Below are 18,919 nucleotides of genomic sequence, written 5' to 3' on the forward strand. Positions count from 1 at the left end.
ATTTTATGTCACCAAATTAAAAAAATACATGGTAATTGCTTCACGGAATACTGTTTCAGCAGCAACTTATATATTTTATACCCAATTTCTTACTTTCCTATCTGTTCTCCTTTTTCTGTACCCAATAGGTTCAACCATCACATCCCAACTCTCCCTTTCACCTCTCCCAAGAAACAGAAACCCCCAAATTTGAAAGCCCATCCAAAATAATGACTTTTCACTTCAATTAATTTAATTTCAAACTTAAAGTTCCTTCTGTTACAATTTCATCAAGTCTAAGCAGCCACATACAGTAAACTGGGGGGATTCACACAAGAGTCCACCCCTAGACTATACCATAAATCTTGAAAGAAAATATTTTCCACCATCACTACACGGGTTTTATTAATTAATTCTGGAATGTTGAAGTATGCTTGAAACAGGTTACTCTAGCTGCTATAAATGCTTTAAATCTTCTGGGAAGCATATCTGTGTGTTCAGAGAGCTGTGTACAGAACCCAGACTGGACAAATGAAATAATTCAATTCACTTGATTACACACCTGTTGTGCTATCACCACATAACTATGGCACACTTTGTGTCTTCATATATGCAGTCTGACAAGTAGTTTTTCAGAGGTATTGTTGATTGATTTTGATGCCACACATCCCCTTCTCACCTTGGACACCCATTTACGTACTACTGCTGTGATCTGCACAGCTCGGCTGTCCAGTCCAGTTACTATAAGGTATGAGAACGAATGTGAAAGGCAGCACAAAATTAAAACCGAGCAGAAGGTGACTGCTACAGACGTGAACAGACGCACTGTAAAATGCTGTATTCATGTTCCCTATTAGTTGTTACTTTATCCAACGTATTTTACAAGACTGAACATGATGGCCACAATCCCAGCTTTACGGGATGCAGTTCCAGAGTACTATTCTTTTGACTAGTGAATGTCTACAGGGATGTCTTGGTCTACTTGGATGTTCCTCACTGTTTCCTCTTGCTGCTGGGGAAGGCAGGATCTTATCAACTCCTGGAAGTCACTCAGAATTTAACAAAAAACTCACTTCTTCAATTTAACATGTGATCACTCCACCCTAAGTCTCCCTAGGCTTTCCAGAGCATGGCTTAGAGCACCTGCAGATGGGTTCCTGTTCAAGACAACCCAGACCTGAAGCCTCTTATTCTTCTCTGACTTCTGGAGAAAATCTATGAAGATGAAACCTTAGCTTTTGTTAATGCCTCTGCTCCTGTGACACTCCAATCTCAAGGACCTAACCCGACAGAGACATTTTGTCAAGAATTTTTATGAGCACTTTTCACACAACTGTGGCTCAATCTCACTTCATGCTGAAACAACAGATAATGTTTGTGCAGCAGTCATCTCCCACAAAGATCTGTTCCCATGCATTAACATCTTCAGTGTAGTCACATAAGCCTGAACAGAATTATGATCCTTTGCACTTCCGAATAGGTTTTGGGAAGAGGGGAATCTGCTGCCATTCTCTCCCTGTCTTCCTACTCTATATCAAATGAAGAGAGAGAGAGAGCTAAGTCTAATGGAAATTCTTCATCAATGAGTATTTGACATAAAGTGAGTGTGAAATGTGGAACATCTAGTCTACTGGATTTTTGTGCACACAGAAAACAGGGGAAAAGAGGTATGCCCTGCAGTAATTAGGAGCATAGGAGAACAATGAAGGCAAACAAATGCTGGCACTGATTTTCATATGCTGCTCTAGCTCTGTAAGATGAAATGTATACCTCATGGAATTTGCCAAAAAAGTGCCTAGTGTTTTACTGTATAATGACTTATGCTGTCAATTAAGAGATCTTTTTAATCTATGAAGTCCGAAGGGAAGATTGCAAAAATGTAATACTGCATAGTACATGCAAAAATGCAATAAAAATGTCTAAACATTATAATATGATCGTGCACACCATTATTTTCTATAAAGAAACTGCCCAGCACTGCTTTGCCATGTTTTCATAGTGCCTGAATGCCTTTTTAAGAAATAGCAAGCACCAGACAGAAAGTACATTTTTTCAAAATTCAGGTTTTACCTTTCCATGGCTTCAAATCTCATTCCAGTTAATCGTTTCACTCTGTGGCTCCCAGGAAACTGCCGCCTTAGTTCCTGAAGACAAAACTATACAAATAAAACCAAAAATACTATTGTGAATATAATTATCTACACAGAATTTGGAATTAAAAAAAAAAAAAAGTCCTTGACTGAGGAATTCCACAACCTGACATGGCACTTCTGAGTAAAAGCAAATACCAATTTTTGAAATAAGCAATAAAATGTATTGATAAAGAGAAGCTCAGAAACTGAAACTCTGTCTGTTAGAAGACTAATTCTAAGAAATATCTTCCATACTTGTCGTTAGATTGTCAGGCCTTCTTGGAAATAGTTATTTGTCTAGAAAATTAAACTCACCCATTAAAACAGTTCTGATGCTATTAAAACTTAAAGTCTCCTTAGTTGCCTCATAATAACAGAAGACAGTAAAAAAAAACAAAATAAAGATGGTAAGAGCTTATGTGATACTTCTTTAATAAACGGGTATCTCAAAATGGAACAAACTATGGTAATACTATGCTCTGTGTTTATTTTTACAATAAAACTTTGAAATCCAAAGAAAATGTTTGTCACTGGCTTGGGTTGAGCCTGCCGGCAGAAGGGCATAGCTTCTAACTCCTGAAATCAATGAGACACCTGGGCTGGATAAAAGGAATTAATCACAGGCAGATTTCTCTGGATTAGCAAAAAAAAGGATGTTTGGTAGAGGGATTGAGTCACAACTTCCCCAGAGCAAACTGACTCTAACTGTATCACCAAGTGGCTAGATAGCATTGCAGAGTTTGCAGCTGACTCATTACGGTGGGAGGCGGGACAGTCCTCAGGCTCTCAAAAAGACCAGTGGTTTTAATCACATTAAACACTTCATACAGAACCCTCCTTTTCCAGGCATCAATTTATACAACTCAGTTTATAAACTTATTTTTCAGACCTAAGGTTCTAGCAGAGGCCTATCTACATAATTTCATCACATCCACTGGTCAAAGAAAAAACACAGAAGCAAATCAGTAAAAATCAGTAGGTCCCCTCTCTGTTTCTGTAGATAAACAAATTGCTAGAGCACAGCAAAGAGAAATACTCACATCTCTCAGATGCAAAAAAATAGAGGAGGAAGAGAGAAAGGAAACAGTAATCAAAGAAGTAATGGTTAGCCTCATGTAAGCACAGAATATTTTCATCATGATCATCTTAGCGTCCCATGAACCAAGATCTCAACAATAAAATTTCACACAGCAAGATTCAGTTTACTGGCATTTTGAGTGATGTCTAGGTGAACTGCTGCTACTCGGACAACAAATTGCCATAAAAAAGTACATGTACTTAGCAGCACGTCACATGATGTCTGAACTAATCTGTGAACATTCTTAAGAGACAGGAAAATTTAAATAAAATGCCAAAAAGGTAGTTTCACTCTAGCTTTTAGAATACAAACAATCTTCTAGATTTTAAAAAGAACTTTTGCAGACAATAAATCCCAGTGATCTGGGAATCCTGATAGACAGTGATTTTCAGTATAAAAACATGCAGTTTTTCTCCAATAAAATTTTTAAATATCAAAAATTGTAACATTTGCAATAATATGAAACTCCACAATCTGTAGATGGACTTTTACATCTAGAAAAACCCCACTGACAATATAAAAAAAGCTGATGAAGTAGCACTCAAGTGCAGAAGTACTACAAGACCAGAATTATTCACATTAAATCTGACTACATGATCATTATTCAATCAAATACAGCAGCCACAAGGCCAAAATAAACTCCTGTCGATTAAGACATCAGACACAATAAAGTGACCTGAAAAGTTGTGAGACAGTCACAAACAACTCACTGCAATACTTCTGAAAACAAAAGTGCACGAATAAACTACATTAGCTATATCTTCAAAATGTTCTGGACTCAGCAGCACTGAATGTTCTCTTTTTAAATTTAAACCTGTAATCTTCATAATAAGTTAAGTTCTTGAGGACTGATTCTGCACTATGTCAATAATCTACTTTCAAGATTCTCTAAGAAACTCAGCAGTTACAATGGTAAATCTCATTTGTATATGAAACTTTAATTTGCAGTTAATTTGCTTTCTGATTTTTTTAATCACGTTGGGTTTTAATTTTAAAGGTCTGACAAAGGCACAGAAATATAAACCTGGGCTTCAGCATGTAAAACACTGGCAGTGCAAGTGCCTGCCAATAGTCTGTGTTTTCACTAAAACATGCGCGTGAAAGAACTGGCTGACTGCCACAGGGGCATGCATTACGCAGAGTCATTTTGTGCAGGACAGAGAGGACAACAGTAATAAAAAGAGGAAAGAAAAGAGTGAGATAAATGACTCTGAAAACCATCTCAGCCTCCTCATTTGGAGCAGATGAGACCTATCCTCCCCCTAAGCAAAATGCATCACAGCTGTCAAAAGCTCACTGCTAAAAAACAGAAGTTCCAAAGCTGTTTGTCAACTTCGGGGCTACAGCTGTAGCAAAAAGCCACATATGATGTTGACTTGTTCTAATTAACTGCTTCTTTACTCTAAATCAATCAAATTGAAAAAAATAATAATAATAAAAAAAATCTAAGTTTCCATTTTCCTCTAGGCTTTTAACCTCCTTTCTGAGCTGCATATAAAATGTTGCACTCCCTCATCTCAAGCAATATTCCTTAGAGGGCACAGAAACTGAAATTTAAAATCCCTGCCAGGGTTAGTAAAAATAAATAGTGTTTCACAACTGATCTTTCAACACTGGCTCCCTCAACAATTTTGTGAAAGTCTTCCTAAAAAGACCCTGAAAATAAAGACCAAGACTGTTTTAGATATACATCAGAAAACAGAAACGTATTTATTTAAACAGTAAGTCTATTTGTTTTTCTTTAAACAGACAGCTATACTACAACAGTATTTTCTTCGGGCGAACAAAGGAAAGGGAAGTTCAGTGGGTTCATGACAAGTTCGGCGTGTTGTGCTGTATTTTCCAGCATACTCCATTTTACCATATACATATGGGATGCAAGATAAACTTGTCTAGCTCTGCCTACTTTCAAATTGCCCTTCTCCCAACTACATCCTCTAGTCTGACCCCTTGTATATCACACACCATTAAGTTTCACCAAAATGACTTCACATGAAGCTCAAAGACTTTATGGGGTATTTTGCCATCTGACAGAGAACAAGGCACTGGAAGAGTAATCCCCATGAAAGACCTAGACTCCTGAAAATACCTTTCTTTTTACTTACAATAAGCTCAAGCTTGCTGGCTTTCAGGGCATAAGACAAGCTCATGGGTCTTCTCCCCAGCATTTTGTAAAGAAGTGATAAAAAGATTATTAAAATTTGCTTGCAAAACACACTTTCGCCTATTTCAGTTGCTGCCTTTAAAGGATTAGCTGAGCTTGGTCGGGTTTTTTTGTTTGCTTTGGTGTTTTTTTATTTTTAATCTAGTGAACAGTTGTTACAGTTCTAAATAAACTCATATTATCTAAATTGTTATTTGTATAATTCAAATAAATTTGCATACAAATTGACTAAACCCAAATATCCATTAACAACATTTTTGTCAAGAATTGCTGAATAATTTGGATTGCAAGGGACCTTTGGAGGTCACCTGCTCCAAATCCCCACTCAAAACAGAGCCAGCTTCCAAGTGAGTGCAGGGCCATACCCCCAACCTTTTCTGAGCATCTCCAACGGAGATTCCACAGCTTCTCTGTGCCACTTGTCCCTGAGAGTTCACTACCCCATTGTTAATAACTTTGTGCTAATATCTAATTGGAATTTCCTTTGTTGCAGCTTATGTCTCTCACACTTGTCTTTTGCTGCACATCTACAAAAATCTGTCCCCACCTTCTTTATAGCCTTCCATCAGTACATATTTGAAAATAGCACTAAAATCCCTTCTTAGCTTTCTCAAGACTTAACAAACCCAGATCTCTCAGCCTTTCCTTATACATTATGCAGTCCAGCTCCTTATTCATCTTGAAGATTTGCTCCAATATGTCAATGACTTTCTTTGATGATAGCCAACATGACATACTATATGATATGCATGACAGGACATTTTACCTCAAAACATTCAAAAAACCAATATAATTTGAGAGTTTTTCAATAAACAAACACTCTCTGTACTGTTTGGCAACTTCAATATTATTCTTGACATTTAGCCCATACCAGAGTAGCTGTAAATATTTTCATGGCTATTGGAAGAGACATGATCTGTCTAAACAAAAGTTACACAGTAGAGAAGGTGGGTGGAGGTGGTTTCTTCCCAGCAGTGTATTTCTCGATAGATACTCTACAAGTTCGAGCTATGGAGTATACAACATCCTGTAACTGTCCGAAGAACTATCTGGAAGAGATACCCAGGAAGAAAACTTCAAGTTTGAGGGAAAAGCCAAGCTGAAAACTTACCATTGCCAAATCATCTCGACTGCAGTCCAGGGCAGCAATCATCACCTGTTCATATATTATCCAAACTGGACACAAAAGAGACATTAAATGCAGATAATTGATTTTTTTTTTTAAAGATAATGGGAAACACCTACAATGTAAATAAGATTAATGAATTCTGTCTGTGTATTTTTCCCCTTCTACTCCCGTGGATCACTACTGAAACAGGGACATTTTAAGAAACTCCTGGGATTAATTAAAAACGCATTTAAGCAACTCTATTGCTTTCAGTAACAAAGTATCTTCTGACATCTTGAAAGGCAAAAAAGCTCTAATCCTCTGCTTTTCCTAACATTATAGCTGCAGTCTTCTAAACAGATCCCCATTAGGACTTGCTCTCTGATCAGACCTGGAGAACAGCTGTTTGGGCTAGAAAGAAAACAAATTTCCCTTAACTGTTTCACTGCTGAAAGTCCTAAAAATGTTGTCTTCTTCCTGGATTTGAATAATTTCTCTAAATCAGTAACAGATTACATTATTTCTGTTCTAGGCCTACCAAGGTCTTGAATGTAAAGAACTTAACAGTGTAGCTATAAAAGTTGCAGAAGAGAGAGGTTATAATAGAGGGAAACATGCAATGCAAGTGTTAGAAGTACTAAGTATTTTGAACTCATGTAAATCCAATCAGGTGCACCCTGTATTTCGTAGAACTGAAACAGAAGCAAGTGTCTTCCAAAATAAAATATGTGAAATAGAAATAAAAAGTAAAGATACTAAAGACATTCTCATTTTTAAAAATAGTTTATATTACATGATTTTCTGATATTTTTTAAAGAAATTACTATTTCTTGCTAAGTATACAAAAGAAGAGAAACAAGCATTAATTTGCCTGTAACCCCTCTTGCCCATTGGAACTATTTGTAAGACATATATTCTATTTTTATTATATAATGTATACATTTTTTCCATGCATATAAAAACACATACATAGATACAGACAAAATACGGATGACATATATCCATGATATAAATTAGATATTATATTTTTTAAAAAATCTAAACACAAGAATAAGATACGTTTATAGTTTATGAACTTGCTCTCCTCACCCGATCAAACCTCTAGCTTGATACTCAAACTCTAGCACAGGTTAGTGTCAGTTATTAGGTAAGAGAAAACTTATAAGAGAATCAAGTATCCAGGCCAGGATATTGTTTTTACTGTCTAATCTGTACTAGGGCTTTCTTGTTCAAGCTTTAAAAAAACAAAAACAAAAAACCCCCAAAAAATCAAAGGTCTTATTCCTCTACTTTGAAATCCAACTCTACAGCTTTGGACTACTGCACGTCCGTAAGAAAATCCCAACTTTTCATTAAAATTATGATGTGGATAACAGTATCCCTGCCCCTTAGACTGAATATTCAGTAAGTTATTTTTATTTTAAAAACACTAATAATGATAAAATCTTTTTTTTTCCCCAATTACAGTGGATGTCTTGCCTGAGGAGGCAAGTTACAAAGATGTCCAAATAATCTATCCCACTGCATTCGCTATTTTCCCTTCTATATGCATTCCGAAATTAGCCATTGTAATATCCAGGTATTTTTTGAAAACACATGAAACAACAAGACTAACATCCATCATAAACAATTCATTCACCTTCTGAGGCTACCCAAGAAAGAATTCTAGGTCTACTATATGTTTAGGGTTGTTTTGGTGGTTGGTTGGTTGTTTTTAAACCTGTATACAGTTGCCGTTCTGTTACTACTTTTTTAATAAAAAATAAACAGAATAGAAATATGTAAGTAAATTTCAGATACTTCTATACATTTGCTAAGAACCTCCGGAATATTGCAGCTAATTTATCTAATGACTCCTGAACGCCAAGTTTATGAAAGAATAAAATATATACATCTTGAAAAGAAGGACAAACTCAACACTGACAGGAAAGGAATGACTCAGCCTGTATTACTGAGAACAGTGTTTCAGAGAGACATCATTAAGATCTTGAGAGGAGTATCAATCTCCTCAACAATTTTTTACTAAAACACAGTTCCCATAAATTACTAGCAACATGGTAAGCAGCAAATAAAATCAAGGTTAGTTCTCAAAGTTCTTCTAAAGCAGTGGGAACCTACGACAACTCTCCTGCAGGTGGGTGTATGAAGCCTATCCATTCAGTCTAAAAACAAACAAGTTCCTTCACAGTTACAGCGCAAGACCCACACACAGTGCAGTATCTTCTTCGGGCGCTGAATCTCCAAACACACTTCATGACTCACCGCTATGCACAGAGGTGCCTCAATACATGATAATTTGGGTTTTATCCATGTATTTATATCCAAAAAAGCACAACATTTGCAGTGGCCAAGTTCCTTACAATGGAAAGAACTCGAGAACAGAATTAGAGCTCGGAGGGTGCAAGACAGAACCAGAGCAAAGCATCGATATAAACCAAATCCTACCTGCAAAACCCCAAACCCACTACTTAAAGATTCCTCATCAGACAAGAAAAGGAGGCAAAGTGTCTTTCTGAAATGACTGTGTGGTTTTTAATTCCTGGAACACTGTATGTAATTAGGTATTTGAAATTAAAGTTAACTTACTACAAGTTAACTAACTGAACAAAGTTAATCATATGGAATACTGTAACTTTTATTAATAAATACAGTGCACTACTGCAGCTGCTAAAATCTACTTGTGACTATGTAACAGCAGTTAATAAAATGACAGAACTACAAGAGAAATGTATTAAAGAATGTCTGTATTAAATTACCTGAATTATAAAAAAGGGAAAAAGAAGAAAGAAGCAGCATTAAAATAAAAACCTGTGTGAGATTAATACACACACATATACAACCTTGATAGAATTTTGTTATACTTTGGTTTATTTTATGCTTTTAAAGAGTGCTATTGTATTGTGACATGTTTCTAAACAATTGTCTTTTAGTTTGAAATGTTATAGCCAAGCTTCTGTCTACTGAAATTAGTATAAGGTAGTTAAAATCCCCTGAAAATAATAATTTCATGAATAGTGGAAACTTCAACTTACCTTCAACTATGATACCACAAATGTAATGTTATAATAAAACATATATTAATGTTTTAATATATGTAATTAACATATATTAATATTAATTCCTGCAGTGTGTACAAGTTGATTAAGGAATAGCTTTCTCTGTTATAAAAATATACATTTCAGTTTTTGCCACAGGGTTGAAGAACAAAAAATCAGTCAAATGACAGCTAGATAATAGTTTCACGATAAGTCTTCACATAATGGTCTAACTACTAATCTAGCAAACTAACAGTTCTAGGAGGTAATTCTTCCATCTGTTTTTGCTGCAGCCCACATTTGGAAAAGAAATAAAATCTAGGAATTCTGGCAGCGTATTAGACTAAGAAAGTAATATATATTTAATGAACATCAGCAGATACAGAAAGGCAACACAGAAGTACAAAATAGCAACTGAAAAGAGAAAACAAAATCAGATAATAGAAGCTTTAAAAATAATGATTTTTTACTTACTGTCATCTCCAAGTTTAGATGCGTATTCATTAATTAACTCTTCTCCAACATCTACTATCTGTTCACTGTTTCGGTAGTTTTCTTCCCTCCATTTCCTCATTTTATCACGCATATCTGGGGGCAAAGGGGAGGAAAAAATAAAAAGAAAATATTGAGATTTCCAGATAGTACTGGAATTTGAATTTTATTTCTGGAAAATATGCATATGAACAATGGGTTTAGAGAGCAATAGATTTAAAAAAGTGACTTCTACTACAGAAAACTACTAGAGAACAGATAGGTGTATCAGACCTCTGAAACCGTATCACGCAAACAGTGCTTATGCTGTAATATAATCGATTCAACTTCTAAGTTTGCAGTCTCTCAGGTTAGTAACACACATAGTAAAAAACCCGTATACCTAGTTATCCAATAAACAGTAAAATTTAACAGACATTACTCATGGTTAGGAAAAATAGGCTACAAGAGATTTCTCCCAAGCAGTTTCACACATTTACAAACAGTACTAAAACTGCATTTCTGCTCCAGATGAATAAATTTTCACTTGAAGCATTAGAAAAACTATGAGAACTCAATTACTGCTCACATTTATCAGTGTAAGCAAAACACTTTGAACTTCCACAAAGAATCTACATGCTCCAAGGGAAAGGAGCCTCAAGAAAGGGAGAGGTGGAAGTGAAGGCTTTCTACACCAGGGAAGCACCCAAAAGTATAAAAATTATCACTGTTTATCTAGGTAAGATAGAAAAGACAGTTTATTTTAGCATTAGGATTTTTGTTTCAAGAGTACATTTACTATGAATCGGATCTCCAAGACAGCAGGCATACTCATGAGGTCAGCTAGAGAGCACTACCTAGTCTAGGTTTTATTTATCCTCTGGATCAGGAAATTGCTAAGAATGTGATTTTATATACACATATACATTTATATACATATAGATGTTCCATATACAAGAACAAATGTTGAGGAAACATATGGAAAATAGTTCCCATTAATAGATAGTGTCTTTACTAATATGAAGGTACCACAACAACGGTTGCCAGTGTTTTTTTTAAACTTTACAACAGCTGGAAAAAACAAAGACAACGATAGATCTAAACACTGTCAGTTTTTCTTGCACTTCAAAATGCATAGTTAACACAACTGACAGTAAAAATTAAGCACTGAACTTTCTTCCATCTACCTGAAACGATCTCGGACCGCTCATAACACTGTTATTATGCTACATTTTCTACTTTGAAATTCAACCAAAACCACCACAGGGTTACATTTCATATGCATGGGTAAAGTTAAACGTTTCTAGACACATGACGGTCCCTGGAAATTCAAAGTTAGACAGCAAGAATGTGAGAGAACACAAACATTCACAAAAGCTGACAAGCTAAACCCATAAAAATAAGCAAGCTGTCTGATTTCTACCTACTTATTTACTGGGAAATTACCAATGCCTCCATTCCAGTGTGATTCCAAATGGAATAGTGTCTGATTTATGTATAACAGAACGTACATCTACCATTCATCACACATACAGCGTTTACAGTGAAGGAGAAAAAAATCACAGGACTGAGAATAGTGTATCAGCTGATGACCAAAAAACAAAGTAAATGTTCTCATTCATATGAATCTATCAAGAGGCTCGTTAGTTTTAGAAATACTGAATTTTAAGTAAAAGGTAAAAGAAAGAAAATGCTAAAAACTGCAGTAAAACTTACGCAAGGTTTTTTACAATGTTGTCAAACTTCATGAATTTTTTACTACGAAAGCTATCAGAAGAGTCAGCCAATAATAATTTAAGTCTTGGAGGCAAATCTACATACAGCACAAAATACAAAGTTGAATAGTAAAAATTGGAAATTTTAGAAAAAAAAAAGTTGAAGAAACATCTAATTTTAACAACAATTACTGCTGTCACACATATAGGCAGGTCCCCAGCAACTGATACATTTGTTGTAGTCTTAGGTTCTGTAGCAAGCTTTACACATATAAATCAAAACATTACAAGTTCAAGGAGCAGAGGCACTTGCCACAATGTTTGTTGTTCCCTAAAAACATGCAAGCAGTCTACAGAAAGCCAAAAGAAACAACCTGTGTTTTAATTTTGTGTCTGTTAAGGTGTCAGCTAATTTGGTCTGAGCACCCAGATATGAAGTAATCCTCTTATAATTACTTATACTTCCACTGTTTAGTTGGATCATAGTTTTCCTTGGTATCTAAAAGCACCTGATGAAATGAAGGAAGTTAGCCCTATTAGAACAGACATACATTAGAGACATCTCATACATAGAGACATCTTACAAAATACGAATCAAACCAAAAAAACCTCACCAATCCACCCAGCTTACCTAAAGGCACAGGGTGTGTGATGGCCTGGCAGCTGCTCTCTGCAGGCTTCCAGACCCCCAACCTCACCCAGACGCCTGACCGGTCCTTTGCAGGTGCAGGCAGAGGCAAAGGCAGCTCAGCTGGGCACTGCAGGTGCTGCCTTTAACCCTAACAACTCAGCTTTCAAAGTGGCCTCAACTAAAATCCCAGCATCTCACCTTTGCCTGTTGTAATCCCTTAAATTCATATATAAAATCTATCTGTTCCTTTGATTACAACTAAAGAGCAGGAATACCTAAAAGCAAGCAAACACAGCATGGAACACAACAAAAACATCACACCAATATTTAATTGCACACAGATTATGACAGAGATAAAATGTTACGCTGTTTTCTGTTTCCTAGAGTCTGTCCATAGAAAGTAAATGTGAATTCAGTTTCTAAGTCATAGGAAGGAACCAATTTTGCCATCTAAAGTGGACTCTAACAACTAGAGACACTAAAGATAGAAGTGTTCACTTTTAAAATTCATTTGGGATTCTCTTTGTTACAGATGATGTTCCTCAATACATACGTTTGCAAGAAAATGGCCTCACATAGAAAGACTGTTAAATTTCATCTTATAATAATTTTATGATATTTTCAAAAATTACAAAGAATTCCTTGAAAAAAGTCTCACATTAACATGTAACAAAAACTGATAGTATGCCGCTACTTAAGCAGTGCAATTTTTAATACAGAAAACAGTAATAGTAATTTAATGATCCAGAAAACTTAAGTAATTTAAGCATCAGTCATCATGAGCTATGCAAAATCTTCCAAAACATTCCTTTCACTTGATTTCAATTTATATTAAAAGTAATCTAGTTTAGAGAGTATGCCATCCCTTTCTCTTTTTGGTTTTGATATCCAGTCAAGAATTATTGACTGGAACAAGAATTGTCATGGCAGCATTCAAAGGTCTCCAGAAGTCCCATCTACCAGTAGCCAAAAGTCACTGCTTCGTTTTAGCTGGGTTTGAGATGTTAATGTTATTATGCTTCTGTGCAAGGTAGAGAAAGAAAAGAAAACCTGGTTATTTTGTCCAGTGCTGACAATATGTCAGATGAGTTTTCTGTGCAAGCGAATTGTCATTTTATTAGTTCTTGACTATCATGACTGCTTCTTATTTGCAGATCATGCTAATTCTGCACATGCAAGCTAACTTGTGCGCTACAAAACCTGCTCCTAAAATGAGCTATACAATATATTTTTCTTTTTTTTTCTTTCTTAAATATTTCCACTTAGAGGCCAAATTAATCTTTAATGTATCACTGAAACCATGTTAAATATTTATAAGCAGGCTCCATAAAGTTCTACATGGCTTAAGAGGCTCCTAATAAGAGGCTTCACATCATCAGCTACAACTGATGTGCTAAGCTACTACATCATGCTTCTTTGCCAGACTTGCAATTCTTGGCTCCCTGTCACTCCACATAGTTTCTAATTCTTGTAAATATGAAGGAAGCAAGAAACAGAATGCCATTTTCTACAGGATAATTAGCAACAGTGGCAAAAAGAGGAGCAAGATATCACCTGGGTCTCAAATAAACAAACTATAAAATATACGATGCATGCCCACATACAAACATTTCTTTTAATACAATAGCACCCTGAAGCCACATTTGGATCATCTAAGTCCACTGATCAAGATCCTGAAGTTTCCTGCTCCACAGGTTTAAAAATACACTTCAAAGCTCAAGACACAGCTGCAGACAAAATAAAGAAAAAAAAAAAAAAAGACATCATCTCCAACAGTGGAAATCAGAGTTATTTTCCGTTGTCTTTCCTAACCGCCTGTGCAATGCATTTACCTAACGTACAATTTATTCATTGTTAAACTCCCACCTTTGTCCCAAAGAACCTGAGTGAAAAGTGAAGCAAGGTACAAACTGTATTTCATCTGCCTTGTTACTCTTCTTCCCTAACCTCCAATCAGTTTCATCTTTGAGCAATCTGTAAGTAAAAAGCATCTTGTTTAGAAAGGACTGAGTATATAAAGGACATTTTTTGAGATTAATATCAACCATATACCTGGTTTCATAGAAATTAAGCATTTTAGACAAATTCAAGATGAGCTACATTCAATTCCTAGAGCTGTGTTCAAGTTCTTTGCTAGGGACTAGGTCACAATGCTGCTGGGATCACCCCACTCATGAAAAGCCTCATTGTACCAGGGATCTGTTGAGGTATATATGGAACAGAGGGAAGAGCCTCCTTCTCTGAGAAAAGGCTTTGCATGATCTGTTGCAGGAATCTGCTCATTTTTACTTTACTTTGCATCCCTTAAAATAGAGGGAAAGAACCACAAAATTTTTCAAATGTGTGCTTCTAAAGCGCAGAGAGACGCCTGTACCAACGCAGATCTTCCCCGACACTGCAACTCTTTCATTTGCATTTGGATGTAAACTGGAAGATGCCAACTGAGAAGCTGATATGATAAAACTCCCCAGCTAGTCCCCAAAAATCTCACATTCAACACACCCATATGCAAAACCATGCTCCTAGCACAATGTCACAAATGTCACTCAAAACTCTTGGAAACAGAATATGGAGGTTATTTCTAAGAGTAGGACACTCACTTCAGTATGAACTAGCCAGGTTCAAAAGCAGTAAGCTTGAGCATCCTACACCTGGCCTTTACATTAGAGGATAAAGACATCAACTCTGCGATACTCTCAGCCAAAACAATCAGAAACACATCCACAGTGCACGTTACCCATCCTTGGAAAGACAAATGAGATTTTTCACATCACTGACAATTGAGAACAATAGGAAGAAAAAAAATACCCTAAATCTCTGGAATTTGTAACTATTTCTGTTGAAGCAAAATAAAAACTGGAAAAGTTCTTTACACAAGCTGGTTTTAGAGCAATTTTTGGGAAAGGCCAACAATAACACTAGTAATGCTCCACGCAACTTCCCTTCCTGTACAGTGCCCTGCCTGCTCTCTATCCAAGCTGAGCTTCACACCGCTATACCTTCTCACAAGAGAAAGAAAAGAACGGGCAACCAATCTTTTCCCAAAGTGTTAAATTAGTCTAATGACATCATAGTGATGCAACCAAACATCAGAGCAAAACCACCTATAAGCCAATGACCACTCTGGCAAGAAAGCCTCCTTCTTCATCCTTAATCATACAGTTACAGTTTTGTTTTCTTCAATATCAGCCAAAATGTCTTCTGAGATTAATGCAATTTGAGCTGAAAACTGAGTATTTCAAATTCCATTCTGTTTTGCTTCAGAGTCCTACAGAAAAAAGTGCAGGAAAGACAGCATGGGCAATATTTCTGATAAATCTATGCTCATGGAATTATTCTATTGCTCAATTATTTCTTCACAGAGTAGCAGTAAATAAATAAAAAACAGAAGACCACACAGTTTCTGCCTGCTTTATGTTCTCTACTGTAGTTTGTAATGTATTGGACCACCAAAGCAAAGGTTCTCCCTTCATGGCCAAAGTTATGGAGAAGCATTAATTTATTCCCGATAGGAGACTGTAATGGTCTCAAGTGTTGTATGAGCTCACATTTGAACATGTACTGCTTACGAGAGAAGAACCATTGAGAATGTCAAGTAATAATAAATAACCATTATGACCAAACAGATATGAAAGGTACAAAGACCTGAGGAGCAGGATTTTCAAAAACTTTTATGTCCTTTCAGAGCTTCTAGGAGCTCCTCCACAATGCTCAGAACCAACTTTTAGGAAAACATGTAATTTTCAGGCCCTCCAAAAGGTGAGCTGAGACACAAACTGCTGACCCAACCAAGGGGCCATTTTTTCCCCTGTAAGTGCTGTATTAGTATTTTGGGGGTCGGGAAGCAGGGTGGGAGGAACGCCCCGCCGCCGGCCTCTGGGGAAACGGGGGTCCGTGCCTGCAAAGCGGGGGCTGCGGCCGGAGGGCCCCCGCCCGTGGCGGCGCTTGGGGAGGGCACCCCAGCAGGGAAGCTCACCCCACAGCGCACCGAGGACAGGCTCGGGGCCCTCCCTGAGCGATGTGCGCCTCAGGAGGCGGCAGACCCGGGGTCACCGAGGGGCTGAGCACAGGTCGCCTACTCCGCTTCTCCAGCAACGCCGCCCCGCTGGTGCCGGCCGGCCGGCCACCCACGGCCCGCGGAGCCCGGCAACTGCCAGAACCGCGGCCCCCTCGCCCTACCCCCCTGTGCCGCCACCCGGCCCCGCCCGGGTACCGCCACCGCCCGGCACTGGCTGCCGGGGCGCAGGCGCCGGCCTGCCCCGGGTCCGCCGCGCAGCGAGGCTCCGGGGGCACCGCGCAGGTGCGGACACCGCCGCCCCCACTCTGCGCCCGGGGCTCGGTCGGCCCGGCCCCGGCTCCAGGCGGGAGGCCGCCGGCTGGCCGCGACGTTACCTTCCCAAGTCACGTCGTACATCTCCGACACCTTCGCCATCTTGGCGGCCGCCCGCGTGACGCGCTGGCGTGACGGCCCCGGCCGTCATTGGCGGGGAGGGCGGGCGGCGTCCCGCAGCGGGGCAGGCCCGGCCCGGCGCAGCGGCTCGGCGGGGCACGGGTCCGCCTGACGCGCTCGGCCCACCGGAGCGCCGCCCGCGTGCGCAATCCCGCCGGGGCGGCCGAGGGGCTCCCGCCGCGTCCTCCCTCACAGGCGAGGCCGGCAGGAGACGGCCTAAACCCGCAGGACGCGAGTCCACGAAGATCTGGGCTGGCAAGGACGGAGAGTTAGAAAACTGGTACTTGTCCCGTCGTGGCTGTGGGGTTTAGTGCGTGTTTGCTTCGAGAGTGCAGTGACCAGGGAAGACGTGTGATTGTCTTTTCCCTGGCACCCCGTGCTTGTCCTGCCCGCGGCCGCAGAGGCCTGGCTTAGCTGAAACAAAACGCAGAGTCGCTGCTGGGTTTGCCAGAACAGGACATGGCGCTATGGGCTGCTCATTAATTTCTCTTATTTTATAATCCCTGTAAACTTTCCACATCCAGTTCACATGGTGCAGAGTTTTACACCTCGAATGCACACTGCATGAGGAGACGCCCACTTTGGTTTCTTCGCAGCTCGTGAAGTGGCAGTGTGTTCCTTCTGGAGACGAGGATGAACGGTCTGTGTCTCTGTGTTTGCCCCAGCCACCCCGTGTGCCGTGAGCCACGGCAGCGACACGTTCCTGGCCATGAGTGGGAGAAGCCCTGAGGGGGCCCCCAGACGGGAGTGGGGCCAGGGGCCCACCATCAGCCGTGCCCACCTCTGTCTCCTCTCCGGCATTTATCTTTTGACGCTGTGGCTTCTGCTGACCACCAGTCACAAAGAAGGGTTTCTTAGTAAAGAAGGCTCCCAGTTTCAATCCTGTGTTGTCGTTAGGAAATAAATGTATCATCTCTGCTGAAGATGTTAAAAAAATGGTGATGGATTTTTAACTTCATGTATGCTAAAGGAACTGGGGTTTAGAAAATATCACCAGAAACTTGTCTGACATTCGACTCTGACAAGATCTCTTCTGGGAAATGCTTCAGACTCCACACTCAAAATTAATCCCCTAGATCCATCAACAAATGTACCCTAGTATGAAGAAAACTATTTCTGTATTTATTGTTTTGCTTCCCCTGAAGCAGAATAAACTACAAATTCTTAATACAATCTACAGTGTAATTACATGTAATGACTTCAACAGCTAAAAGGCCTCAACTGGAATTCAAATGGTGGTCTAGAAAGACAGTGTATGTCTAATTTTTCTTCCCTCGAAAGTGGGTTTTGATCATTTAAGTCACTGAATTATTTAGACCTTATATAACACAGCCGTACTTCCAGATAATTTTACAATGCCAGTGCCTATTATCTGAACATTTCCAAAACATTTATGTATTTATTATCATAGTATTCCTCTGGGTAGGGAACTATTACTCCTGTTTTACAGGTGAATGAATGAATGCAGAATGGTTATGTGCCAGATCTATAAAGCATTTAGCACACACCTGCTCGGCACATTACAGGGTAACACTGAAATAGCTGAGGTGAAATGAGAAATTAGCATGCAGAGTTTAGTGCTGCTGGATGGCTGAGCTAGCTGTAATGCCTAATGTGGGATGCAGACAGAATTTTTAAGCATATAAATCCAAAATTTTGATCCTTCTAAAAGCCCTGTCAGCTGCCACTGAATGCTGAAGGAACTGAAATTCGAGAAATGTGTGTTTAAAGTGTTTGGGAGGGGTTTGGATTTTCAGTTCCCTGGACATCCAGCTCTGCACTTCTGCACCCGCCTGCAGCTTTCTGTCTCAGCAGGAGGCAGGAGACGATACCTCACAGGCGCTTGGTCCAGTCACGGTGCTCAGCGATAACTCTGATCTCTGCTAGCTAGATTTAGACAGCTTCCCGGTTATGCTGGATTGCTTCCTAAGACGTGCAGCCCTCCACCTGTGCTGTAAGAGGAGACTTGATCCTCAAGTTATGTACTGTAAGTGTTGCCTGCTGCCTTTCTTGGACGTAGTCTTGAACAACTTGCCTAAAATCACACACACCCTGTTCTGCCGAGCTCAAAACTGAACCTTCCACTGCATTCCTCTGCTCTTACTGTGGAAGAGAAAACCATCCACACTCATCAAGAGCCGGGAATTATTGTCACA

At 39.0% G+C, this 18,919-nt stretch overlaps 1 protein-coding gene across 1 annotated transcript in view; it reads right to left on the minus strand.

Annotated features, from left to right (window-relative positions):
• EMC2 (ER membrane protein complex subunit 2) overlaps positions 1-16,846 on the minus strand; it is a 42,987-nt gene extending 26,141 nt beyond the window's left edge. Inside the window, exons 1-4 of the mRNA XM_054815003.1 lie at positions 16,706-16,846; positions 9,971-10,084; positions 6,465-6,529; positions 2,050-2,135 (exon numbers count right to left, since the gene is read on the minus strand). Of these exons, the coding sequence (XP_054670978.1) occupies positions 2,050-2,135; positions 6,465-6,529; positions 9,971-10,084; positions 16,706-16,745 (305 nt within the window). The 5' untranslated portion in view covers positions 16,746-16,846. The remainder of the gene's footprint in view (positions 1-2,049; positions 2,136-6,464; positions 6,530-9,970; positions 10,085-16,705) is intronic.
• Positions 16,847-18,919: the final 2,073 nt, after the last annotated feature.

This window comes from Grus americana, chromosome 2, assembly GCF_028858705.1.
Source record: "Grus americana isolate bGruAme1 chromosome 2, bGruAme1.mat, whole genome shotgun sequence".
NCBI classification, from domain to species: Eukaryota; Metazoa; Chordata; class Aves; order Gruiformes; family Gruidae; genus Grus; species Grus americana.